At 40.1% G+C, this 27,957-nt stretch overlaps 1 protein-coding gene across 3 annotated transcripts in view; it reads right to left on the bottom strand.

Moving 5' to 3' along the window:
- EGF (epidermal growth factor) overlaps positions 1–27,957 on the bottom strand; it is a 56,904-nt gene that overhangs the window by 26,191 nt on the left and 2,756 nt on the right. For 2 of the 3 annotated variants that reach the window (XM_020808853.3, XM_078376576.1), the window contains exons 2-10: positions 20,200–20,399; positions 18,953–19,134; positions 17,948–18,175; positions 16,126–16,331; positions 10,918–11,043; positions 10,143–10,265; positions 7,718–7,840; positions 3,283–3,408; positions 2,287–2,423 (exon numbers count right to left, since the gene is read on the bottom strand). In XM_020808853.3, the coding sequence (XP_020664512.3) occupies positions 2,287–2,423; positions 3,283–3,408; positions 7,718–7,840; positions 10,143–10,265; positions 10,918–11,043; positions 16,126–16,331; positions 17,948–18,175; positions 18,953–19,134; positions 20,200–20,399 (1,451 nt within the window). The remainder of the gene's footprint in view (positions 1–2,286; positions 2,424–3,282; positions 3,409–7,717; positions 7,841–10,142; positions 10,266–10,917; positions 11,044–16,125; positions 16,332–17,947; positions 18,176–18,952; positions 19,135–20,199; positions 20,400–27,957) is intronic. The other variant, XM_078376577.1, reaches the window with a different exon arrangement.

Below are 27,957 nucleotides of genomic sequence, written 5' to 3'. Positions count from 1 at the left end.
AGAGTGTTATCATCTGCATATTGGAGGTTGTTGATATTTCTTCCAGCAATCTTAATTCAGGCTTGGGATTCCTCCAGTCCAACCTTTCACATGATGTATTCTGCATATAAGTTAAATAAGCAGGAGGACAATATAGGGCCTTGTCATATTCCTTTCCCAATTTTGAACCAATCAGTTGTTCCATATCCAGTTGTAACTGTTGCTTCCTGTCCCACATATAGAGTTCTCAGGAGATAGATAAGGTGGTCAGGCACTCCCATTTCTTTTAGAACTTGCCATAGTTTGTTGTGGTCCACACAGCCAAAGGCTTTTGCGTAGTCAATGAAGCAGAGGTAGATGTTTTTCTGGAACTCTCTGGATTTCTCCATAATCCAGTGCATGTTAGCAATTTGGTCTCTATTTCCTCCACCCCTTCGAAATCCAGCTTGTACTTCTGGGCATTTTCGGTTCGCATACTGCTGAAGCCTACCTTGTAGGATTTTGAGCATAACTTTGCTAGCATGTAACAACTAGAGTAGACCTATGGAATCAGTGGGGATTTGGTGAGTCAGCTACTCTGCATGTTTCATTGATTCAAATGGGACTATTCTAATTATGACCTACTTCAGCATAGGAAATCGTAACTAGAGTGGCCCAGTTGAATCAATGGAACTTATGGAGAAGTTGACTCATCCAATACCCACTGATTCAATGGCTCTACCATAACGTGACTAAGCAACAGAATTTCAGCCATTGGTTGAAAAAACTAGGAGACTGGTTTGGATACAACACAACATCATTGCATAAAGTGACTACATCCAAAGTCAAAATAGTCAAGGTGAAGTCTAGCTTCCAGTAGGGAAGGCAGAAAAAAGACCTTGGAAAAGTTACCTTTTTTGACTACAGTAACAGTGGCAATCTTGGCTAACAGATTGTGGATTGTTATCCAAAAAAGGTAACTTTTCCAAACTCTTTAAAATGTGTAGAACTAAAAAAGGAAATAATATATAGGTCTAATCCGCCAGAAGCTGTTCACTACATTTAAACAATGAGACTAATGATAAACAATTATATCTCAGTCAATAGGATTGAGTTGCTTTATGTACCTTTTCACTGGCTGATAGCTCAGTGAGATAAGGAGAGGTTGGGAGATTTTAATTCCTCACTGTGCCTCCTGAGAGAAGCCTAATGAGCCTATTCAGACCAGGGGGAAGTGAAACCAACGTGGAGGATATATCAGGGATCTCCTACCAACTCTCCTCAGACTGAAGAAGCTACTTGGATGGGTAGTGAAACATTTCCACCTAACAAGAAAGAAATCCAGTTGCCATGACTCAGCTTCCAGATGGATGACTGAGAATTTTCACAGATATCAGTGAGATTTACTCTGCTGCAGGAGAGGTTGAGATTGCAGCCTTATGCTTGCTGAACACATTGCATGTTCATCATTCTCATTTTTACCTTTAGGTTCCAAGAACTTTGGGTGGCTAAAAAGTGATCATACACCTTTCCACTAAAGGCAGTGAATTAAGCAACAGAGGTACAATAAAAACTCTGGGAAATAATTCTGACATCTAGAATTTATAAACATTAGCATTTATAAACATTAAGCAGCATGTCCACTAGTTCTGCTGGCTCTGAGATTCTGGAAGATGCAATCCAAGAAATTAACACTTCCAAACTGTAAGCATAATGGTTCTTCCAGCTAAATGTTATAGTGGGGCATGTTCCTGTTTAGTTAGTCAACCACCAATTTACTAAATTCCTCTTCCTGAGCAATCAGTCAGAATTCTGTCACCCCCTTGGTTCTTTTGGCATTTCTCCACCTTAATTCATTTTCTCCCTAAACATGTGGATTGTATTTGTTTTGGTGTTTTGTTTTGGTTTTGTTTGTTTATTTGTTTGATTTGGGGGTTTGGGAATTTTTTGCTTTGCTTTGTTCTTTGGTACTTCTGCAAATCTTGTGATTTCCTCAAGCTTTCTGAAGCTTGGGCATGGATGGTTGGCTAATTAAAAATATCACGCTAATAATGCTAGTGAAACAGATTTGGAAATGGTAAGTACAACATACATGTCACAATTGTAGTAAGTCAGACTACCAATAGTAACTGAAGAATGTCATGCAATAGTAGATGGGTATCCAAACGTCCAGAAACACAAAACAACTGTTTCAAAAAGGCCTTCAGTGTAAGGATAGCAGCTCATCTATTTTACAAGGTACCAGTAACCAAGAGGTTAATTTGCAAAGGAGCAAAAGCCATGTGTCCTTGCAACACTTCAAAATCCGCTCTTTCCTAAATGCCTCACCTTATTTTCAATAGGGTCATAGTCCAGAGCTAAGACTACTCCCATCTGCCAGTCGATTATACGTGAGTAATGTGTTCCATCAAAAGCAATGCGGCGGATGTCTTGGTTGTTTGCAAACAAGAGAAATGGCTTGGGTCCTGTTTGGGACAAATTTCAGAGCATGTTAACTCTTCTCATCCTATAATAATCTCAAGATAAAAATATTTTAATGTAAACAGGCAAGTTAAAGGCTATAATCTTCCTGTTTTTCTTCCTTTTGAGATTTGTTTTTTTTATTAGTACAATCATTAAACGTAACTAAATGAATTACAACGGAGACATTATAATGAAGGGCAATAAAGGGAACAATGTAAGTAAATCCCACTTTTAAATACTGTATGCAGCTGTGCATCTTATGTTGTCTGCACTAGCTTTTTCAAAAGGGGGAAAAGGCTTTTCTCCCCTTTGTTCACTCACAGACATTTTATACTAGGCCTCTCCCATTAACTGAGGTAGAAAGAGTATTTCTCTTTCACCAAAAGGTGAAAGAAATCTTCAAATCAAGAAACCACCTCAACTGACTTTCCTAAAGAGACATCCATCTACCATCTTGGAAAATTCACAGTCAAGCTAAAAACCCTCTTGTCCATTTTCTCTCTTATTCCATGATAAAATCAGACTGTACGTCTGTGTTTTGACCTGTGAAAAGAGTTACATGTATATTAAAAAAGATTATTGTTTTAATTTTTGTTATTTTAGTTTTCACTTGGGAAAAATCAGTGTTGAACAAGCTGCAAAATGCTTCAGAGATGAGTGAGATAAAAGGACTGTTACAATTGTCAGCCATCTGATGCTGTGCCCAGCCATTTCAACTCCAAACTAAAACTGGTTTTCTCTGAGCTTGATCCTAAAGAGTCACAGTGTTGTCCACCAAGAAAGTGTTCAATGACACTTCAGTGCTTTTAAAAACAAATGATGATTGTTTGTGCTTCAGCCAAAGATTATTATGACACTAACCTGCAGCAGTGCAATGTTTTTCATCCTCCTGGAGATTAAAACCAGGAAAGCATTCACATTTCCAAGTTGTTGGACTCAAAGAAGTGCAGATCTGGCTGCAGCCACCATTATCAGGAGATGTGCAACCTTAAGTAAATTAGAAACACACCAATGTGAAAAAGCAGAACCAGTCTTTCTGGAGCATTATTTGCTCAGAGCTTGGAAATTTACTTTACTATCCATGTTCTTGATTTTCTGCCTCCCCTACTGCATGTGAGAAAGGCTTCAAGAAGAAGAGACTCTTACAAACCCCCAAACACAGCCTGATTCTCAAGACGGCTGAGTTGGGAAATTCAGAAGATCCGATTTTGGGACATGTGGTACTGTTTAAATATTTTTAACTCTTTTATAGTGTTTCCCAAGTATGATTCAGTCGTACTTACCCACTGTATTCCCAAAACACAGAACATAACATTGTTTAGGGCATTTCCAAGGGCATGTTGTGAGTTTCTGCTCATCAATTGAGGCTAATTTCTAGAGATTAATTCCTCCATAGGTTAAGGAAGTCTATGGAGTGACCAGCTGCCAGCCCTAGTTATTCTTTGCTCCTACTTATTAGGAGGCCTTGGCATTGCAGAAATGGCATTTCTTGCTCAAATGTGCACTTCTGCTTTCATCATCTTCTCCACAACAGTTTCTTTTTTATATAAAACATAAGGATGTTGTTAATCCCTGATTATGACATGTTTTACTATGGCTGAGACTGTAAATTAAGAGTGAGAATAGTGAAAATAATCCATATATCAATTAAATACTCTTCCTCTGAACTTCAAAGATCCTTGAGAAATAAACACTGGAGTTAATATCCTACTTAGCATTTATATCCGTGTGAAGCTCCAGTTGTGGAAGATGCTGCGGAGATCTGCTGAGGTTCCAACTGAGTATAACCAGTCACATGAGCTACACTTTCTAGTACCGTAGCAAGTTTTGCAGGTGGAATCTTATGTGCGTAAATATTGAACAGCATACTGGCTTGGAATTCTGCTGGTTTTAGGGAGTTTATCCAATGCTAATAAAACTGAACAATGAAATATCTTTGCACACCTAGTTGTCCTGGTGCCAAAAGAATGGAGCCAAAAACTGATCCACTGACTCAATAACCATGGAAAGAACGATATTTCTGGGGGACAGAACATGGGAGAAAACAACAGAGAATAATGATCTCCTCAGAGGCAGTGGCTGGAACCCTACCCAGGATCACTTCCTTTAGGAGGCAGAGGACACTACCAAATTTTGATGAAGCTCCCCCACACACACACACACACACACAGACACACCAGATGGAAGAGCAAAGTAGTGTTATTTCAATCCCCTTCGTGGCATACAGTAGAACTGATGTGCAATCCTTCATGAGAAAAAACTCTAAAGCATTCCAGCAGATACTGAATATCTGAACCACATTTTATGACACACCAAGTGACAGTCATTTTCATGCTGCAATATAAAATGACTTTGGATAATGAAGTGCTGAAACCCAATGATCCTGAAACTTGTCAAGAAGGTGCATTATGTTTTATTAAAAATTTTATTTTTAAAGCTGTATCACATGATAAGCAGATGTATTTTTAATATAACTTTTTGCCCATGTGTCCATACCAGAAGATAAAATTGTACATTCAGGCACCTTAAATAACAAATCTGTTCATTCATCACACATAGCTGTTCACTCAGCATTTGCTATACATCTTACCTGAACCCTTAGCACAGCTTCCCGTGTAAGCAAGCAAGTTAAGAATTCCACACTATTATTCACAATTCTCTGAAACTTTGTGTGGCATGTTATGTGCCCTACATACAAGAAACATAGTAACTCAACCGCAGAAGACTAAATCCAAGATCCAGTATAATGGCTAGCATGTTGTCTTAAAACTGGGAAAACCTGGGTTCAACCCTCCCATTTATGACTCATGGATGATGAACGTTCAAACATTCTTTCTCAGACCATTCTTTCTCACATAACCTTGTAGGGTTATGTGACTACGGGGAAGTAGATCAATACCACTTCCCCTTTATTGGAGAAAAGGGTAAAGGTAAAGGTAAAGGTTCCCCTTGACATTTTTTGTCCAGTCGTGTTCAACTCTAGGGGGCGGTGCTCATCCCCGTTTCCAAGCCATAGAGCCAGCGTTTGTCCAAAGACAATCTTCCATGGTCACGTGGCCAGGGCGACTTAGACACGGAACGCTGTTACCTTCCCACCGAGGTGGTCCCTATTTACCTACTCGCATTTGCATGCTTTCGAACCGCTAGGTTGGCGGGAGCTGGGACAAGCAACGGGTGCTCACTCCGTTGCGTGGATTCGATCTTACAACTGCTTGGTCTTCTGACCCTGCAGCACAGGCTTCTGCGGTTTAGCCCGCAGCACCACCACGTCCCTTTATTGGGACGTGGTGGAGAAAAGCTTTATTGGAGAAAAGCTGAAATATAAATAAAAAGAATAATAATGATCAGTTGGTTCCAGGTGTGCCGCACAATAACAAAAGGGTTTTGTGGCACCTTGAAGACTATGAAATTTTACTGGGCATACGTTTTTATGGACTCTGTAACTCTGAAGAAATGGGTGAATGCCAAATTAAATTTATTAGTCTTTAAAATTGCACAACACTCTTTGTTATTTTTGCTGCAGCAGATTAACCCCCTGAAAAGCTATAGAAGTCTACTCAGAAGTAAGTCTCATTGATTTCAATGAGGCTTATTCCTAGGCAAGTGGGTATACATTTGCAGTCTCAGACATGTTTTGGGTAGAATCATTTAAACCAATGGGACCAGTTATTCATTACTAGTCTAAGCCACATTGATTCCAGCCAGCTTACTTTATGCATGAGTAAGTCTGGATGCAATCTATCATCACCATTATCACTATTATCAGCTGCAGTCTCTGGTCCAAAGAGACTTGGAGGGCCTTCTCAAGGACCTGAGGTCATGGACTTGGACAAGCCCTGTAATCTGTGGACAAATTGACTACTTTGCCTGTCCACCTTGACAAGACAGAGATTATAAGTATTAGAGGGATAGCATATGTGAAATGGCTTCATATTCTTAGGAATTCTTTGGAATTTTTATTCTTCTTTGTGGCAGTTACCAATCATGGCCCTCCCGGTATAGCCACTCAGCTCACTCTATCCTTCTTGTCCTCAGTTGGGTGAGCCCAGGGAAGAGCTAGCTGGAGATGGGACTATGGAGCCTGCCTAAAACCTATCACTAAGAGCTGGCAGTTACCAGGGAGTTCAAAACAAAATCTACAAGGCTAGGCATTTATAAACAAGGTGCTTCCCTTGCAAGGGTACAGCTGCCAACACACCCACATGAACACCAAAAATCTGAGTAGCTTAGTCAAGGCAAGACCTGGATTTAGGACCACAAATCTTCTACAACTAAATCCAGAAAACAGCTTGAAAGGATTTTTGCATTTTATGAAAGAGAAAAGAAAAGGTTTAAAGGACAAATAGCAAGCATTCTAAAAAGTTACAAAAAGTTTTCCCAAAATGATAGAACACAATACACAGACGGTCTAAAGGCCATTCAAGAGAAGCACACCAGAAAACAACAAAAGCTAAGCAAAACTACCTAATACTCATACCTTAGCAGGCTGGTAATGTAGTTCTATGACATGCACAGAGTGCATTCTTCCCAGCACAGCTTTGTAGGGCAGCAAATGGACAAAGTCTCCTCCTTCTGAGTTATACTGAGCCATCTAGCCACTTCTCCTGATTTTATACATTAAATGAGCTATCCCAGATCTGCTGTAATCAACATCTTAATCCTCTTTAATGTTTACCCCAAACAAAAGGACCTTCCTTTCCTTCTTCCTTTCCTACAGCTTTAATTTACATGACTCAGGGGAAGGAAGCAGACTGGTGGTTGTTGTGGAGTCCACTCCCAAGCATACTACACCAAAGCACAGAATGCTGTCCTCTGAAGATGCCGGCCACAGAGACTGGTGAAATGTTAGGAAGAACAACCTTCAAAGAACCCGAAAAACCCACAACAACCATTAGCTCCCAGCCGTGAAAGCCTTCGCGAATACATTGAAGCAGACTGGCTTTTCAAGTAAAGAATTAAAGTGGGAGTGTTAAATCCTTTTGATGCTACTTTGAGGTGCTCTCTGGTAAGAGATAACCATGAAGGTAGCAATTCCCTCTCAGTCCTTCTTTGAATTGTTCATTAACAGGAGGTCAACTGAAGGTGTTAATTGTCCTTTTGCTCAGAACTGATACAGACCTCGGTCTTCTCAGCCAGCTTCCCAGGCACTCACAAAAGAGCCTTGAATTTTCTAGTAGATGGTTTCTATGTTCCATGCTTCCCAGTTTCTCAGTTTCTTCCCATCCTGTTTTAATAACAGTAGTCTCAACAGCCACATTCTGAGGGATAAGATTGAAAATTACAAATACTTCCTTACCTGAACATGTCCTTCTATCTGCTTGGATAACTGAACCTTCAGGACAAAAGCAAACAGGCCCTTCAGCTGCCTGGTGACAGCCATGGCTGCAGTGAATGTAATTGCTGGTACAGGGTATTAATTCTACAGGAAATTTAAAAAGGAGAAGAAACAGGTCAAGACAATGGAAGAGAAGTAGAGCTAAATAATAGTAAAAATGACTGCCAAAAAATGAAAGCAGGGCTAAACTTGTACCTGACTGTCAGCAACCTACTTAACATGTGATAAAAGTGTCTTTGAGTGTATGAAGAGTCATTTCATCCCTAAACCAAGTGTAAAATGGCAAAATAATAACAAAATGAAAGCTGGACAGAACATTATAGAAAAAGGAAAAGAATAAATTCATGATTCACTAACCAGGCTGACCAGGGGAAATCCTATCCATGTCCCCACCTGTTGAGAATCAAAGGAGCGAGGCAGCCAGTGACATAAAGCCATCTTCCATGTGACATTCCTTTAGACATTTGAAGAAAGCTATTATATCAGCTCTCGATCTTCACATCTCCAGTCTGTCCAACTCCATCCCCTGTTCTTCATAGGGATTGCTTTCCAAACCCATTACCATCTTGGTTACCCTCCTCTTAACACTCTAACTTGTCAGGTTAACTACAATCTACAACAGCCAGTGGGAAATGGAATTTCCCAATAATAATATACTACTGTGAACTACCCTTGTTCTAATCCAAAGTACTTTAAACGATCTTGAAATGGATCATCAACAAAGAATAACACTGGAGAATGGATTCCATGGCCGCCATGCTTCATGAAGCATATTAAACACATGATTGCTATGGAGTCCAGTTCCATGTACAGATCTTCTGCCATGGACAAAAGTTATACCATGATGAAAGTCTAGCCTAACAATGTATTCTTGAAGGCCTAACAGTTTAGAACAGCTTAGATCAAACCATTGGTCTCCACATGTTACTATAGTAGCATTCACTATTGGCCATTCCCTCTCCCATTGCATGCACATGACAGCAACTGTCTCTACCCATTCCTTTTGAGCTATAAGATGAGAGAATATTCTCCTTCTAGGCTGTATGACATTTTATTCTACAGCTTGCTTTTTTGCAGAGCCACAAAGAACCATATGGAGACATCTGCTGAGATGGATTCTAAGACCAGAACAAATTAAGGTTGCCCACAGCTGTTGCCTGGAATCCATGGTAAATACTGGCTTTATCAGCACATAACAAAATATAGTGAATATTCCTCATGGAAGGCAACAGCCTTGACTGTGCAGTCATAAGCCTATTTACTCAGAGGCAAATCCCAGTAAATTTAATGAGATATATTCTTGTATAAGAATTCAAAGGACTGTAGTCTAAGCTTCCTAGTGATATTAAGGCCAATTTGTTTTCATAGCTCACATAGGAATATAGACACAACCTAGGAGCATAGAAACAACTGAAATCATTCTGTAGCTTTATCGATAAGCCACACATTTAAGGCTTGCCTTGTCCATTACTCAGAAAAGCAAAGCCATAGTCTAGTTCTATATTAAAAAACCAATCATATTCTCTTAACCTTATTGAAGCTGTTGTTTGGCTAGAAAATCTACTGTAGTATTAAAGAATTCCAGAATATTCATGGTTAACATTTAGTTTCAGTAAGAGCCGTACCGTGCTGCTATCTCTACTCACAAAAGCCTGGATCTGAACTAGGGTGCAGAGACTGCTGGGTGCAGAGAGGGGAGAAAATTAAGTCTTTCCCCTTCCTGCTTCCCCTGCCCCCCAAGTACTCTTCCCCACCCTCTCAACTCACAACTGCACACTAGAAAATTAGCATAACATGCAGTTAGACCCACAGAGACTGCAGAAACAAAAATACTACCTTGTAGTGAGTGAGACCATTGATGCATTTAGCTTAATGTCAGGCCAACCTATTATATATTCAAAGAAGTAACTTTCCCAGGATTCAGTGGGGCTTTTCTTTGATAGGTATGGGTACAACCAAACTGAACATATATGCCATTATTTATTATTTTGCTCATAACTTGTAGATGCCAGGGTGCTGGTGGATTCTGTTACACAGTCTATTTGGAGTAGACTGTGTAACAGACTGCAGCTCCCAGAAGCCTTCATCACTAGCTGTGCTAGCAAGGGTTTCTGGGAGTTGCAGTCCAAGAACATCAGGGGACCAAAGGTTAGAAATCACTGTCCTCAGCCAAAGCTCTACAAAGAAAAACTGCACAAGGTGTTTCCATATGTCTCACTGTCTTTCACACAACTGAACATGCACCTACTTTCACAACTGCTGTGTGCCTCATCACTCAAAGGACAGCCTGCCAGAGGAGGGGGCAACACTTATGTGATTTCCCCTTCTGCACACATGCAAGTGAACAGAACTTGGGCCCACATATTTGGGGCCGGCTGCTACTCACCATGACAAGTTTTGTTATCAGGCAATAGAATAAAATTTCTTGGACATGTACAATAATAAGAGCCAGGGATATTAACACAGCCTAAAGTGCAGCCATGGTTCCACAGTGCACATTCATTGATATCTGATGGAAGAAGATGAAAATCAATTATTTGACATATATATGGTGTTACAGCAATCTTGCTAAATGCAAAATCCCTAGAAAAATTAGTGTCGGTCAATTATGTTACAGCCATGTTATTCCAAACAAGATAATACAACCGTTTTACCACTATGGAAACCTTTTGAATGTTATGTTTCAAAAACAGTCAATGCGTAGATATGGCGGGAGGGCAATTACAGATTAATTGGAAACCTTTTGTCTGAAGGATGGAAATTGCCAACCCTTCTGCCAGAGGTGGGGCATGAGACTATGTCCCAGGGCAGCCTGCAATCTCAGTGTCTTAGCACAGACATCTGCTATGGCTTTTGAAGACTTATTTCCAATTTATCTATCCATAAATATTGATGCATAAGCCTGAAAAAGGTGGAATTGCATCCATGAAAGCTTACTGTTTCTTCAATTTTCTCTCTTTTTTTTTTTTTAGTGGTCTAATAAACATACTGCCTGCTCTTGCATTTTTTTATTTTTTTTTTTTACTCTTGAGAACCACACAGCTTTTTCCTGATTTTTTTTCTGCATTTCTGATGGTATCTTTAGGGAATCAAAGAGGAGTTATTGAATATGCTTATTTCTCCACAGAATGCAATTGTTTGGTTATTCGGCATGACCTTACCTTCACAAATTTTTCTATTTTTACTTAAGGTAAACCCTCTCATACATTTACATCGTCTCATCTTGGAGCCTTGCTTGCAGCTGAGTGTCTTGCAGTTTTCCCTGTTTGAAAGACAGGTTCTCTGTGCTGGAAAAGAGGATTATATCAGGATAAAGAGTAAGTTGTAATGTACCCAGTTCTTATTTATGTAGTTATGATCAGCAGGGATGAAATACAGTTTCAAATGCATATATTTGTAAAACTAGTACACCTGCTGTGCACGTCAGCATTTTTCAGAAGCAGCTCCGCTTTATGGCAGTACTAATGAGTTCAGCCCTAGTCTTAATGGTAGTTTTGCATTGTGAGTCAATTACAAACAGGCATTACCCATAGCAGTAGAGCTGTTGCATAACTGATAATCAGTAGTATCTATTCAAGTCAAATGGAAATGGGGGTTGTACTCAGGGGCAGCATGCTCACCATGAACAAAAGCCTGTGCTGTGAGCAGTCTTCATCCACTTACAGTCTAGGATCAGGGCCAACCCAAGAATTCATCAGGGCAAGCCAACCAATGCAATGTATTTTGAGGCAGAATTGGTCTTGAATGGGTACCGTATTTTTTTGTGTACAAGACGCCCCCATGTATAAGACAGCCCCTTCTTTTCTAACACAAAATTAAGAAATCTAAGTGGGGCTTAGCAAATGTAGGGCAAAAAAGACCAAAGTGCTGCAGGATGGCTTTGATTCCTGCTTTCTTCCTTTGTGCTAAGCCCCACGTGGCTTAGCAAAAGGAGAGGGAAAGGCATCAAAGCAATTCCACGACTGCACAATCATTTTGATTCCTTTCCCCTTTATACAGCCACGGGATTGCTTTGATCCTTCCCCCTCCTTTTGCTAAGCCCCTTGGGATTTAGCAAGCAGAGGGGAAACAGGGATCAAAGCGATCCTGCAGCACTTTGATCCCTGCTTTCCTTTTGCTAAGGCTTAGCAAGTGGAGGGAAAAGCAGGGATCAAAGCACTGCAGGATCACTTTGTTCCTTGCTTTTCCCTCCATTTGTTTTTCCTCCTCAGCTTACTTCCATGTATAAGATGACCCTCAATTTTAGTCTGAAGATTTTAGAAAAAAGTATAGTCTTATACACAGAAAATATGGTAATTAAAACTCATTGATTTCACAAAACATCTAATCTTGGTACACTCGAAAACTGTTAAGACTGATTTGGTAATATAGAACAAAACAGTTGCAGTGGCATAGGGGGGCAGGGGAGGTTCCCCTTGGCACAAAAATTTTAGAGGGTACAAAACCGCCACCCTTTTCTGGCCCCTCATGCTCTGTTTAGTTGCTGGACTGGTCCAGGTGACCCTGTCCATCTAATCTAACTCTCCCCCTCCCATCACTGCTCCCTTCCTTGCCTCCATGCATGGTGAGTCTGTCGGGCAGGCAGGGCAAGCCAGTCACCCCTGGCCTGGCACACACATAGTGCAGGACAACAAATGACAGTAGACTGCCCCAATGAGGAGAGCAAGCCAATAGCCTCGGTCCAAGAGCCATTCCTAGATCCAGTGGAGGAGGTGTGGCAGCTGCTGTTGCTGCTATGCAGCCAAAGCCATGCAGGCTGGGCTAGGAGCATCAGGGCTGTTCCCATCAGGAACAGAGAGGGGAGGAGGGGCACTGTAGAAAGCAGCAGGACCATGGGTTAGGGCCACAATATTTGCTTTGCCCTGGGTGCTAGGAACTCATGCTACACCACTACACAGCTGCCTGGAAATTAGGTGTGTCCTTGAGAACATGGTTAATGGGACTGTTGTGATGAGGGCCTACATTTCAAAAATTATCACTGCACCAGTAAGTATGTTACAAAGCTTTGCAATTTGTTACAAAGTTTTGCAATTTGTATCTTGATATTGCTAAAACAAATACATTACACTAGCAGTGTGGCCAACATCATGTTTTGTATTGTTGTTAAACAGTCTTGGCAAGACTGTGACAGTGTGCTGATGGGAAGGCAAGTAAAATTGTGTGAGACGTCCCAGTGTGTTCTGTAACAATCAAAACACTAATCTAGTGAAAAGGGAAATACTTAGAATGAAAAGCAAAATTTGAACTTTACAAGAACCAAATAGCAAAAACACTTTCTGCATTGTATGTGAAAAGTTTGCTAGCTGTCATTCCCTTTTCCACACAATGATAGATTTCCCGCTTTATAAAAATCCAGCATTTCCATTGACTTAACTTCTACAGGATATCTAATAAGAGCTTACATGATTTCATTCCGAGGTTTCTCTTGCTGTAAGATCTCTTTAGAACTCTCACTTGTACTTTAGACTAATTAGCCTTCCTTCAATCCAGTTTCTTGGACTGAATAAGCTAAACAATGCACATGCAAAGTCTCAAAGGTTCATATGGATTGGGCAGCTTAATCTCCTTTCCACCCACTAAATATTTTGTAAGACTTCATTTGCAAAAAAAAAAAAAGAGGGGAGGGGAGAACGCAGAGGAAGACCAGCATCACAAACATTCTGTGTTCCTACACTTCGCTCTGTCTTGCTGCAAAAGGAAGGTTCTGGAGATAAAGCATATTATATATATATATATATATATATATAAAGCAAATTAATGGCTCTTGGAAAAGTTACTTTTCAAACTACAACTCCCAGAACCTCCCTTCCCAGGCATCAGAGATATGATGGCTGAGAGTCCAAAAAAGTAACTTTTCAGTCTACTATTAGTAAAGAAAGGAAAATGTCTCTTTATTTCAACACCTTCATGGCATGATAGGGCGAAATGTTAGGATAAAGAACCACACTCACTTTGGAACTGAGTCAACAAAATACTTGAACATGTGCCCACATGAGGTTGGTTCATTTCATTCCTGAAATTCCATGCCTTTCTGTTGGTAACGGATATAACCTTTGTTACTTTCAGCAGAGCTTACCCGTTTTCCCCAACATGCAGGCAGACACGTACAATGCATAGTCTCTCCTGTCCACATGAGCACCACCTGAGGTTAAATTATGCAAGGACTTCTAACTTGAGGTCAGCTGATTGCGTCATCCTTTGCAAAGGGTGGGCACCTCTGCTACTGCCCACATGCATCATTATACGTCTGCACACATGCAATCACTTAGCAGAGGTCATATTTTCAAGGTAAAACTACAGCTGTCATTCCTTCCAGTGGAAAGTGGATAGCCTTTGAAAATACAGGCCATTCCATAGGCTTTATGTACTTCCTCCTGTAACAAACACTGCCCATTTTCCCCAGCATATCTTTATCACTTTTTCTTGCTACATCTATTTGAATGCATGGGGGTGCCCAAATGGAGTAAAGAATCAGGTTCATCCAGAGCAGGGAGGGTGACTATGGAGCTTTTCAGTATTATCATTTGTTAAAAATCTGCCCCATAACAAAAGGTGATTACAAACAAAAAGGGCTATACATGTGTGTGCCGCACACACCATATTAGAAAACTCCGGTATTAGAGTGCAAACTCCAGGCATAAGCCATCATCTGACAGAGCTAAGAATTATGTTGAAGTGAGGCTAGCAACTTGCCACTCCTTCAGTTACAGCAACTGAGCGATTAGTAGGGATTGTGCTAAGAGAAACATACAGGCTTCGAGCCAGTTCTTTGACGTTGTTCCTATTTAGCTCCTTTACATGTTGATTTACATACTCGTGTTTTGAGTATGCTCTATTTTTAGCATGGTTTCTTTGCCTTTTCGGCATATCATGGAAAGAAGAATGATTGTATTTTGTATTGTATATTTTTCTGGGAAAGGCTCAATACTTATCAGCATCCCCTCATAATGGTGTGCTGAAGCCATTCGTAACTGAGCAGCAGTCGGATGACTGTGATCCTGTCACTGCCCAGTTGTGGATGCCTTCAGTATGTCCTTATATTCAGTCTCTCACAATCTCGTTTTGTACACCTTGCTTTAGAAACACGTTCTGGTAAAGGAATGGTTAAATGTGTAAATAAGAGGGCTTGAATTAAAAGGGGAATCCAAGGGGAAACTGAGGAGTCATTTTTATTCACTGTGTAATGTTATGTTGTTATGTGTCATCAAGTCAGAACTGGACAGGGGGTGTGGGGTGGAGAAGAACTCAAATGAGCGAGTCCCTTTCATGTTTAATGAAAGGACCAGTACAGAAAAGATTTTTTTAAAAAACCCAAAAGATTAAAAAAAAAAAAAAGAAACCAAAATGAACCAAACCTGAAAGTTTCCCTCACTAAGACCTATTTAACACAACTGGACTTACGGTACTTGTATGTCCCAGTAGGCATGAAAAAGGATTGCCCTCTAAGTATGTTTGTAAAGGAAATTATTCAGATAAATTCCATTCCCTAGAGTTGTTGAAAACTGAAGGCTCATCTATATGTTAAGATTAATACATCACTGGAAGAAGGAAATCTGTTAACATTCCAGAGATAAAATTCAGGAAGACCACCATAACTAAACAATCATATTTGCAGATGAAACTGACTTAATGAGCAGTCATAGAACAAAGCAATTTAATCTGCAAACTGCATTAGGTGTGACAACGTCTCCTGTGATAATCAGACATTTTGAGCATTTAAGAAATTCATTCTTCTAATGGCATACTCTTGGTAACATTATTTGACCCTGAAGCACAACTATAAGATGAAAGAGCTACCACATACCCCTCTGAAGGGAAAGGAAATGCCAGCGGATTTGATACCAGAGCCACAGGCTAAAAGCACTGCACTGGCCTTGCTATATAACTATATTTTCTTTATCAACCCCATGAGACTCTTTGAAGCAGTCTTCCAGGAAACCCTCCATATAATCCGAGAAACAGTTCCCAAGTGTTTACCATATTTCCAGAGTTGGTTCTAGACACCAGAGGGGCGCAGTGGCAATTGCAGATTCCCCTCCCAACACCCTCTCGACCCAAATCCAGAATCTGCCATTCTGTAAGCAGAAATCCAGTTTTGAACCTCCATATATGAAGCATGAAATGCTGTCAATCCATAATACAAATTTCAGACCCTTAAGCACACTCTTAGCTAGTCAACTTGTACCATGAGAGAAATTAAAGAAACGTCTAGATTATAGTAAGCCAGAGAAAGCACAACTACGGTGTTGTTAACATGCCAAAATAGAACTGTATAAGAAAATTTGAGATGGCTAATTCAAAAAATTATACAAACATAATAGAATTATAACCATCTGAATATTTATGAAGGCCACTAGGCTGAAAATTACCATGTGCTTTAACATCCATCTTTATTCCAGGCTGTTTGAGTGGATGCACCACCGCTGATAGCTTAGAAGATTGGGAAAACGATGGTTCCAGGTTAATTGCAACAATATCTTTTCCCATGTATTTATTGGCTCTCCGGATAGTACCAGTTGCAGAATCAGAATAGTATATGTGGTCAGCAAAAAGAAATATACCATAGACATGGCTTCTGTGAAGAAATAAAACAAATGAGTTGCTCACATTCTGGAAAAAGAAATTCATGTACATTTCATGAAATTGCTATTTGGATATGGTTGCTTACTTGTTCAGTTGAAATCAAGGAAACATAAGTTACATATTACTTTTTTCTGTGATCTTTATTGGACTCAAATACAACTAATTTTCCCTGGATGGACTCTTCAGCATAGTTACTTTTGAAGTATACAATGTATTCAAAATGTAGACAAAACCTTCCAGTCTTGTGCATGAAAAGCAGGAAGCATCTAGACTCTGGCTTTAATGACACTATATTGTTTCATTTAAAAAAAATCATTCTTAAAAAAAATCCCTCTTTATTAGCACTATCAACATTTCTTTGTTCAATTTTTAAAAAACAGATCTGTCATATCATGCACTAAATTGATATCCTTAGGGGTTTCTGTGCCGCACTAAATACTGACAGAAGCTTCACAGTTCAGAAGCTTCACAGTTCTTCTATCCAACTCACTTTGCTAAGCCAGTATCTGTAGCAGGACTGACCCAAAACATTTTGATGCCTGAGACAAAAACAAGATGGAGGAGCCTCCATTTCACATAGAGAAGTTAACTAGTGCAGTAGTTTATTTACTGTATCTAACACTATCATTGGCAACAAGATAGGATCCCATGATATACGCTGCAGTCTACTTTAGAGCAATGGCTCCCAACCTTGGGCCTCCAGATGTTCTTGGACTACAACTCCCAGAAGCCTTCACCACCATATCTGCTGGCCAGGATTTCTGGGAGATGAAGTCGAAGAGCATCTGTTGCCCAAGGTTGGGGACTACTGCTTTAGAGGGAATACAGAGCTTTGACATACAGAGCCCTGCCTTTCAAGAAAGAGAATTGAGATTTGGAAGCGATTGCCGGGAGCTGCCATTGCTGCTCCTTGCAAGAGCCACCCGAATCAATTGCCTTATTCATTTTGAAGGGGATTAAATCATTTGACTCTAATATACACCATAATAGGAGAATATTTCCCAGATTATAAATTGCTCAGAAGAGAAGAGATTGCAGTTGTACAAAACATTTGTTTATTGTTTATTAAATTATTGATGGTTCACAATCTGTCACTATGTAACCGTTTAATATTACCTAAATGAAATCAACACTGGTGGCCCATTAGTTGGCACATTCTCCAATTAGGTTTAATCAACCTATGGATACATGCATACAGTTTCATATGTAGATCAGGTGGCCCAGGTTTGGAATCATGTATGCAGTCACATTTGCATGTATACAGTAGGTTGAAATCTTATACTAGCTTCATCATTCATGCGGAAGGCAAATGGCATAACATTCAATCATTTCTAGCTAGCAGTTAACAAGCCCTCAGTATTAAGCATGCCACAAGCAAGGGGGCATATATACACTCAAGAATCCCAGCAGTGACCTGTTGATTGCCAGCTAGAAACACTGGATGTTATACCATGTGTCTTCCTTATACATGATGAAGCAACAAGATATCAACCATTGTTCCTCATCCAGTTTAGAAATCCATATGGAGCAGCCTGCTTCCACACACAAAGAGTTGATAGATGAGGCCAGTTTTACGTATGCTTGGACAATTTGTATTCACAGACATACCGTATGATATGCTTGTGTAAATTGACTGAACCACCATCATAATCACAGGCTCCAACATGAGAAATTTCATCATCATCATCCTGAATCCAGAAGAGCCTCCAGTCAAGAAAATCTAGGGAGATGCTTTTAATTTTCCGAGTGCTCCTTAGAATTCTCCTCACTTCTTCTCCATTCAGAACTGATCTGTAAATGCTATCAAAAGGTCCTTCAGAAGACCAAAACAGAAACCTGTGGATGCAATCAGTGATACTATTATTGTTATTGAAAACTCAAGAACAACTGAATCATAAATTTCTTTCTCAATTCCTTTGTTATTCAACACGGTGTGTTGTTGTTGTTTTTAAAAAATTATACCAGAATCCAGCAGCCATCTTGGTTACCATGGTGACTGGGCAAATCTGGGGGCTGTAGTTTCTGAGCTCTGTCCTTCCCCTGAATTCTGTTCAAGGCTGGTATGCCGGTCCAGATTTAAAAGGAAATTAAAGCAAGCTGACTTCATGAGAGAAGGAAGAAGGCAGGGTGGAAGGAACATGCAAGTACTGGGTTCAGTAATGAGAGATAACCCTACTGTGCTATTAGGAAGATTGACACAGCTGTCCCATACCAGCAGTATGGAGGAGACACTGCTGCTGCTGGTGGTGGTGGCATCAGCCTTCCTCTGGCAGTCTTTGATTATTTTTCCTTCTGTTGGATGAAGCTGTGTGTTACATTAGTTGCATGGCCCCTAAGCTAGCCTGCTGCCTTCAGATGCAATGGAGGATTTTGTCTGTTCACTACCATCAATGTTTCTAGCCCAAATGGTTTCTGAAGATGGAGAGTGTGTGTGTGCATGCATGCATCTTGCTGACATTTGCCATATTCAGCAAAATGTTATGATCCATGTTCTTAATCTTCCAAATTGCAAAGGTTCCTTTAAACCACATTACATTAGGTTCTATTTATTGGTTGCTCTCTTTACTTCAGCACTGTATTACTGCAATCCATAAAGCTACAATCTAAAGTTACCTTTTGTTGGGATCAACAACAATGCTTGTGGGATGATTGTCATCTTTTATAAGGATTCGGGAAAAGTTTCCGTCCAAGTTGATGGCCTCAATGATGGCCTCTTGGTAATGAGCTAGATAAATGTCATGGTTTATCCAATCCACTGCAAGTCCAGAAGCATCTTTTTCTACATAGCGAAGTGTCTGTATCAAAATTATTGTTATTGTTGTTGTAACTATTAGTAGACTGAAACAATAACAATCACTTAACTTTGTTGGTTAGATCACCTGCATGGCAACACTGGATACTTTAACCAAATTACTAATTATTATGCCTCATCTTGATTTAAAATAAAAAAAAACACCTCCTAATATCACTCCTATGGGAGCGATTCTCAGCCATCGGTCCTCTCAGTGATTGTTCCTGTACTTCAACAGACACAAAGCCTTGACCACTGTCCATGCTGATAACAGCTTCCAAGAGCTGAAACATCTGGAGGACCAATGGCTGAGAACCACTGGCCTCTGGAACATATCTTTATGCATTCTGTACTGAGATATGAAACAAGGAAGAAATACTAGTATTCCAGTACAAAGCTGAATGTTTTGCATGCTTTTGTAGGTTGTTTCCTCCTTAGGTCGGGCAAGAGAGAGAGAATGGGAAACCAAGGATCCACTAAATCTGAAGTCCGTTTCCTCCTCCATCATCACCTGTTTCTCATCTTTCTTTTCTTCCACCTTCACTTTGCCCTCCTTAGTAATCACCTCCATCTCCACCATCACTATCTTCTTTTCATCCAAAGTTTCTCCTTCTTTGTCTACTCTCCCATTGCTGCTACTGCTACTACCACATGTTCATTTTTCCCCAGATTCTCCCTTCCATTGGTTCCAATCAAAGCATGCCAGTTCCAGGATTGGTGCCCTGTGCCACCCCAGTCTACAAGCATATGGGAACAGGTGGCATTAGGGGATGGAGATCCAACATATCATCCCTCTTTTCCCCCAAGAATGGCTTCTGGTTTCCACCACAGTTAGTAGAGCACCAACACAAGTGCGCAACTGAGTTTTATATAACTGTACCAGGAAGGATTGGGAGGATGGACTTCCTTTTCTTCAAGCAGAGCTTTCTCTTCATGAGCAGAGAAAGAGATCTGCTCTTTCCTATAGCCGTTCAAGCCCTTCTTTACCAGAGACCATAAGTAACTCGTGAAATTTTTGCTATTAAATTTCAGCACCTATAATGTGCAAAACAAACAGACATTTCATCACCTCTCGGTTTGAACCATTCAGGTACACTCGCTGGAGAAATCCTTCTTCAATGTCTACCCAATAAAGACGTTGTTCTTCATAATGGAAATCAATTAATGTGGACAAGCCAGCATCAGCCACCAGTCTTTTGTGATTAGTTCCCTCTGTATCTATCCTAAAGATGGCATTTCCTTGGCTCAAAACGAGGAATGGTATAGGATCTAAACAGGAAATAAAAACAAGTAAGAAAAAAGTCTGTGATCACCACCAATGGTTTTTATTAATTAAATAAATCTAATCAAAAGATTTATTTAATCTACAAGTTAAATTTTCAATACTATGGAGTTTTTTAATGTACCATCTTGGTGTTTGAACTTCCTCTTGATTTTCCTGTTTCAAGATTTTTTTTTCCAATTTGAAGATTTAAGAAAATATATGTATTTCAGGAAATGATAATAAATTAAACTTTTAGAACTTTGAATATCATTAAAATTAATTGTTCTGAATTCAGAGCCCTATTTGCAATGGGATTCATCGGGATTTGGGCTTTAATTCTGCACCTCAGAAATAGACAATTGTGTCTCTCCACATAGTCCTGGTCTACAACTTAAGAACATAAGACGAACCCTGCTGGATCAGGCCAAGGGCCCATTTAGTCCAGCTTCCTGTATCTCACAATGGCCCCACCAGATGCTTCTGGGAGCACACAAGACAACTAGATAGCCCCTCCCCTGCATCTGGCATTTTGAAGTATCTTCCTTCTAACCCTGGAGACTATACATCCCCATCATGGCTTGTAACCTGCAATGGACTTTTTGTCCAGAAATCTGTACAATCCCTACAACACACTGAGTCAAGAAATATTTTCTTTTGTCTCTTCTCACTCTCCCAACACTCATCTTGAGTGGATGTCCCCTGGTCTTGGTATTGTGCGAGAGGGAAAAGAGCTTCCCTCTATCCACTTTATCCATCCGCTGCATAATTTTATACATCTCAGTCATGTCCCCCCTCCTCAGGCACCTTTTCTCTAGATTAAAGAGCCCCAAACACTGTAGCCTTTCTTCATAAGGGAGGTGCCCCAGCCCAGTCATCATTTTAGTTGCTCTCTTCTGCATCTTTTCCAGTTCCAGAATGTCTTTTTTGAGGTGCAGTGACCAGAACTGTACACAATACTCCAAGTGCAGCCTTATCAGCGTTTTGTACAGTGGCAGTATAATGCTGGCTGTTTATTTTCAATCACCTTTTTAATGATACCCAGCATGGAATTGGCCTAACTTCCATCACACATAGCCAGCACAACCAATAGTGTAGGAGTATGGGAATTATAGGCCAACAATGCCTGCTCTCCACCCTTTATATCCTCCACCTTATGACCCACTTGAAAGCAGGACGGTTTGTGTGGCACACTGGGTTTTGACCTCTTGCAGAAGGCAATGGCTAGGAAGTAGTGATTGCTGCTCAACCCCGGCATCCTTGACTCTCTATAGTTGCCTCATTCTAATGATTTTAAATCAGTTCAGGTCCCACTCACCTATTTTTGGGTTTAAGTTATGTGTTTACTTGTTTGTTGTATTTCTGTTATGCCTTTCCTCCAATAAGCTCAAGGCAGTGCACCCATCTCGCCTTCTCCCCACTTCATCCTAAGAGTTAGATCCGGCTAAGAGATTGCAATTATCCAAGGTTATCCAGTGATTTCCAGAGTCAAGTGGCAGCTTGAACCCAAATCTCCAAAGCCCAGTCCAGCACTCCGTCACAGCACGCTGACTATGAGTACAATTAGATGAGGAAACAGCTTGCATTTTAGACGACTTGTGGCACAGTCCAGTGCAAGCTATTTGCTGGTGATCACACAAAGCACAAGAGATTGTGGACCAGCCCAACCCTCATCCATGCCCCAGCTGGGCCTGTCTGGTCCAGCAAGAGGGCTACTGTTTTTGGAGGATCAAGCTGGAGCAATTCCCATGTAGACAGAAAGGGTGCTTTAAAGGCGTTGACTTCCAGCAAAATCACCCTTTTCAGTGTGATCAAATGTGATCCTTTCCTGTTGTCTGATCACACCCTACTTATCTGCCAATTGCCTTAAATACCACATTAGCTTTTAGTTTTATAAACAGCGGCCAGTGTTTGGTTTATAGCCACCCAAGGCAAATACGGCTACCAGATTTCAAGGTTAAATCAATAGCCATTGTTTTGTTGCCTTTGGGATGTTCTATTACATGGGATGCTATTGCATTTGAAACATTCCAATTTTCTGCTGATTTCACAGAGCATGTGAGGCTATTTCATCTGTCAGATCTGCTTCGTCTTTGATCTTACACTGAGCAGGAGGTTGGACTCAGTGGCCTTATAGACCCCTTTCTACTCAATTATTCTATGATTCAACCATTATTTTGCAGAAATGATGAATGCAAACTGAACTACAACAAAAGTAGGTTTGTCTCAGGAATCTACGAGTAATAGCTGCACTCTTGATTTTTTTCCAGTTTCTTCCTTAACCAAGCTTACATTTTGTTAAGTTACCCAGACATGGAATTTCTCACTATGGTAGTCTAGACAAGCAGCACATCAGTACAAAAGGTCATCTTTGTTTGCTACTGGAGCAGTTAACGTGGATTAATGGTTTGTTTATTTATTTGTTTGTTGCTGCTGCTAGGCTGAAATCAGTTTTATAATTTTGATTTTTATTGTTTGTTCTAACGTTTTGCTGCTAGGCCCATTTGCATGTATAGGAAAAGTAGACTATGAATGTTTAAAATACATACAAATATTGATGGTGTACATTAATTTTTTTAGCATAAATCCTAGGGAGGACATGCTGGCCAATTAAACCCCTCCTATCTTAAGAGAAACAAGTTAATAATTTGAATATAACCAAGTCACAGGGAATCTAGCTATCACCACTGACTCTTCAATACAGAGAGATTGATCATGAACCCTATGAAGAGTATTCCACTATTGAAAGTCAGCCATTTCCCTAGTGAATATTTCCCTGCCAAAGGAACTCCCTCAATGCTGATCCACACAATGTTGAAAAGTCCAGAAAACACACATAATCCATAAGGATAATTTCCTCATGACAATTGTTGGTGCTATTTGTCTTTATTTTATTAATGTCTTAATTTTTGTTAAACTATTATTTATTACTGTATGTTTTAACAATTGTTACTAATGGGTTGGTATATAAATCCAATCAATCAATCATTAATGCAGGTCTTATTTTCGTGTTCTCTGATTGAGCGTGGCCAAAATCCTATTGCTAAATGTATTAAATTACACTAGAATAAACCCATTGAATGAATGGGAATTTGGGAACTCTTCCATAAATTGCACTGATTCAAATGAGCCTACTCTAACTGTGATTTATTTTAGCAGAGCGTCACAATTTAAATAGGCCCATTTGGATCAATAGGACATACAGAGGAGTCGTCTCACCAAATCCCTGCTGATTGAAGTCTAGTGCAATTTACTATGCTTAGCAACGGGGTTTTGGCCTATGTATCACTGCTCTTTTAACTATCCCTGTTCTTCAGATTCTGCAGTTCCTCCTCTGACCATACTATTTTCCTCTTCATTCATCCCTCTAAATAAAAAAAAAATCCTTGTCCAAATGGAACTTGTTTCCAGCCTTCCACTATACAAGAAACACAGTGTAAAGTTTTGAAAATCCGTTGGCTTCTATCCATAATGCTTTGTTTAAAAATACAACTTATATAAGGCAACCATGTATATACCAAAACCAAACACCTGAGACAATTTAGAGTTAGAAATGCAGTCTCATTTTTGTGTATTGCAATGAAACAGTACAGTGACCTGTGGTGCATTAAAATGTTGATACACATACTGCATTTATCATTTCTGAACATTCACATCGCTAGATGCATGCACCTGAAATGTCCCCTTCTTTTTTTCCTAATGCAGACCCAAAACATTTGTCTTCTCCTGCTTTTGATTTATTTTAACAGGACTCCTAACAGACATGAAGTTATTAATATCCAAAAGTTTCCTAAACATTTAATGCCATCTCTGTGGTTCTAAATGTAGATGTCTACACTAGTCTTTATCAATGCATGCCATTATCAGTGGCATTGTTTGACTTTGGATTATCTCTCCTCACTTTCCATGACAAGTAATTATGCAGATGATGGCTGGAGATCTAATAAAAATGCAAGGACCTCCCCCTGCCAGAGAGGTACTTCCAGGCTTTGAATCCTCTTGGAGATGAAGATAGAAACTCAATGTTTGCACTGAATAATCTGCACCAAAAACAATACACAGAATGACCCAGTGCTGAATACACAAGCCAATTTCTTCCAGCCTTGCAACCAGTGCCCACTGTCCTATAATAACTGGAAGCAGACGGCCTCCTCTTTGTACTATCTGGAAAATTGCTCATCAAAACATTTCTGTTTAGGTTAGCAGAGTTTTTCCATTAGTTTGGGCCAGTTGTGATGGTTCAGCATCTCAACAGTGCACAGATTGCATCTGGCCACTCTGCAGGACCATCAACAATTTCTGGAAATGGTTCAATGAGATGTATCTGAAATTGCTGGCAAAAAAATCAGCTTCATTTATTAATTTAAAGTATTTTGCCCCACCTTTCTCCTTATGAAGGACCCAGGGTGGCTTAAATGACAACGTTTAAATTTAAAACAATGAGTATAAAAATATTAAACAGAATCAAACAAACCCCACACAGTAAACAAAAGAAACACTCAGAACACATTCAAAGCAGTAAGGCACAACCATCCATTTAAGAACCCTGCTCAGGCAGCCAGTCACCAAAGGAAAGAGACAGGTCTTCACCTGCTTACAGAAAGTGAGCAGATATGGAGCCTAGCCTACAGAGGCCAGCCTAGTCTCCTGTGGGAAGGAGCACCAAATTCTGGAAACAACAAGAGAGAAGGTCCTTTTCCAGATCCCCTCTCCCTTTGAGTTTCTCCTCAGCACTGGAACATGGTGGAAGATCTCATAGACTTTCTGATGAGCTGGTGGATATTTACAGCCTTCCACTATACACTTTCTTCTGTATTCTTGAATACACTTAGCTTTTAGAAGAAAAAGGAGCAATGGATAGAATTGCCTGCAACTTCTTGGAATCTTTCCCCAAGATGATATTTGTCTTGTCCATGACCTTGACCGGTCCAGTCTTGCTTTTCTGCTTTCTCTTTTCCTCTTCCCTGTAAGTAGTAGGTAGTCCCTGTGATTTGTAGCATTTATGCAATAAATAGAGATTTTAGTTGCAAAAGATGTCCATTTTTCTAGATGATGTCATCATCTAAATCAGCTATTCTCAACTATGGTCATTTTAAGAGCTCTTCTCAGGTTCCAGGGCCCCTTGTCAAACAAGGAAAGTCTTTGGCTGTGTACAGACAAGGATACAACATGAACAGATGAATCTGTGGCCTCCTTCAGATGTGCCAGCCCAACCCCCAACCCCCCGCCAGGGGGCCATATGGCCCCTATTGAGAATGGCTGATCTAGATGACATCAAATATAGTCCACTCAATGACATCACTTGAAAATTGTGAATTATTTTTGGACTTACAATGTATGTTAAAAGTAGTTTTCCTAAGCAGGTGAGCCAGTGACCTTCTGCTTAACTTCACGTTCTTCCATGCCAGAAGATATATAGCTCAGCAATGTTCCATTAAAAACTGTCCACAGAGACCTGACTGATAAATGCAGATATGCCATGTGTTTTTTTACTGTGTGCTTAATCTTCGATGATTATGTGAAATACTGCACTGAAAGCATTGTGGGCCAGCTGGTGGTACAGAAGTTCCATTTATAATAGTCTATTCAGAAATGAAAGTTATCACCTGATGACATCAAGGGAATATTTCAGCCCATGTTCTATTTCAGCAGACATATAGCTGAGTGCTTTTTCCCCCATCTATATTTAAGAATCCTGATTCTAAATTCTTTTTTAAAAAATTCTGAAAGCTTCTCTGCCCTTGGTCAAATCACTTCAACTGTAGCAAATGAGGGGGGGGGGGAAACAGCATGCAAAACACACTTTTGAATGGAGAAAGTTTACCTATCTTGGGCTATGACGACATTATCAAATACCGCACAATTTGCTCCACTTATAAAAGAGGTGAATTTGAAGAAGTTGGGTGTTTTTTTTACTGACCACATGACACAATGGATGATTCGAATTGGTCCAACCCTTTTTGATCCCAAAGCGGCATTTTTTCTCTCTGTTGCTGGAGATCTACTTTGTGTAGCTATTCTGCTTTTTCTTCACAGTAGGTTTTTTTTTCAGGGGGGACATGGAAGGAACAGTAGAAAAACAGGACAATGGTCACAAGTGGGAGATGATTATGGTGTTTGGACTCACATAATGTTCTGTCTTTGAGGTGGGTCAACTTCTACAATAAGCCTTGATGTAGAAACACCCACAGAACCACCCGTTTTAAACAACAATGAGCAACACTACTGTACAGAAGTCTCCCTGTTCCTTAATGGCTAATAGCATTCAAAACCTGTCAGAAACCAAGCCACACTCATCATCTGCCTCCTTTACTTCAAAAGTCGGGCAGTAGCCATCTTGCTGCAGCTGCTCCAGATATCCTGTCAACTATTTCCCTGCAACAAGAACTTTCCCTGTGTTAAATAAATCCTCTTAAGAGAACACAAAGGCTGCCTACAATGCTCTGACAGGCACCACTGAATGGAAGAATTAGGCTGTGCTCAGAACTCAAAGGCCCCTTTATGCCATCCCAGCAGAGACAGTCTTGAGAATGAGTCAAATCCATGAATCATGTCATTTCAACGCTTGCAGTTCAGTCTCAGAGCCGGTAAAGACAGGCAACTTCATTTAGCTAGAGTCCAAAAAAAGAACCCCAGTTACAGAAGGTGACACATTAGCATGCAAGGCAGGGAGGCAGCCACCATTTTGTTTGTACTGTGAATTGAGTCAAAGTCTGCCTTAGTTTGTTCCTTCCTTGCTTTTATCAGTTCTTGAAGGCCATCTAGCTATGATGAGGATAAATAAACCTAGTTATTTGGAAGTGTGAGAAAATACATCTGAAAAGAAGTGTGAATGGTAGCCTTTTGTCTTTTAAACATATCGTATTTTCAGCATACACTGTCAGCTGTGTCATCACAATAGGACACTGGAACATAAGCCCATAGTTCCACTCACAAGAATGAGAAGGAATTCCCTGAAATGCAGCGGGGTCATCCTGCCATATTTTGGAAGAAAGGAAAATAACAAACATTGCAATTTGTGTTGTGAGGCTAAGGCCATTTGGTCCAGTTTCTAAAATTACCTAAATGCATATTTACTGTTTAAGACAGAAAAGAGAGAGGGCATGCAAGAATAGTATAAAGCTAGTAGAAGAACCAAATTGTTTCTTCATAGTTTTTAACGCTCAAATTAATAAAACTGGAACTGCCTGGTTGCAAAATGATATTTTGCATTTTTCACACTTGTTTGTAGAAGCATGTGGATCTCCGCCCAGCCTTGTTCATGTTTAACCAAGTCTGCCACTTGGATGTTGCTGCCAAAGATGGACAGAAGGAAAAACTAGAATAATTATGTGGTGTGTAATAGAAATAGACTTTGCCAACTACTGTTCCTAGATTGGGGATGGAGGAGGGATCGTGATTATTAAAGTGGTGACAAATCAATTTACATTTGCAATGCAGATATCTTGAATGTTAAAATAAGTATGTGCGCAAACAGCAACGGAACTTCCTCAATGTTGTCCCAACCCAATTGTTAGGTACTTCCTAGTGTGATATGAGACTGAGTGTTGAATTCTTTCTGAGATG

This window comes from Pogona vitticeps, chromosome 5 (assembly GCF_051106095.1).
Source record: "Pogona vitticeps strain Pit_001003342236 chromosome 5, PviZW2.1, whole genome shotgun sequence".
In the NCBI taxonomy this organism is placed as follows: domain Eukaryota; kingdom Metazoa; phylum Chordata; class Lepidosauria; order Squamata; family Agamidae; genus Pogona; species Pogona vitticeps.
The sequence above is the reverse complement of the archived record's forward strand: the minus strand, read 5'-3'. Positions and strand labels throughout refer to the sequence as shown.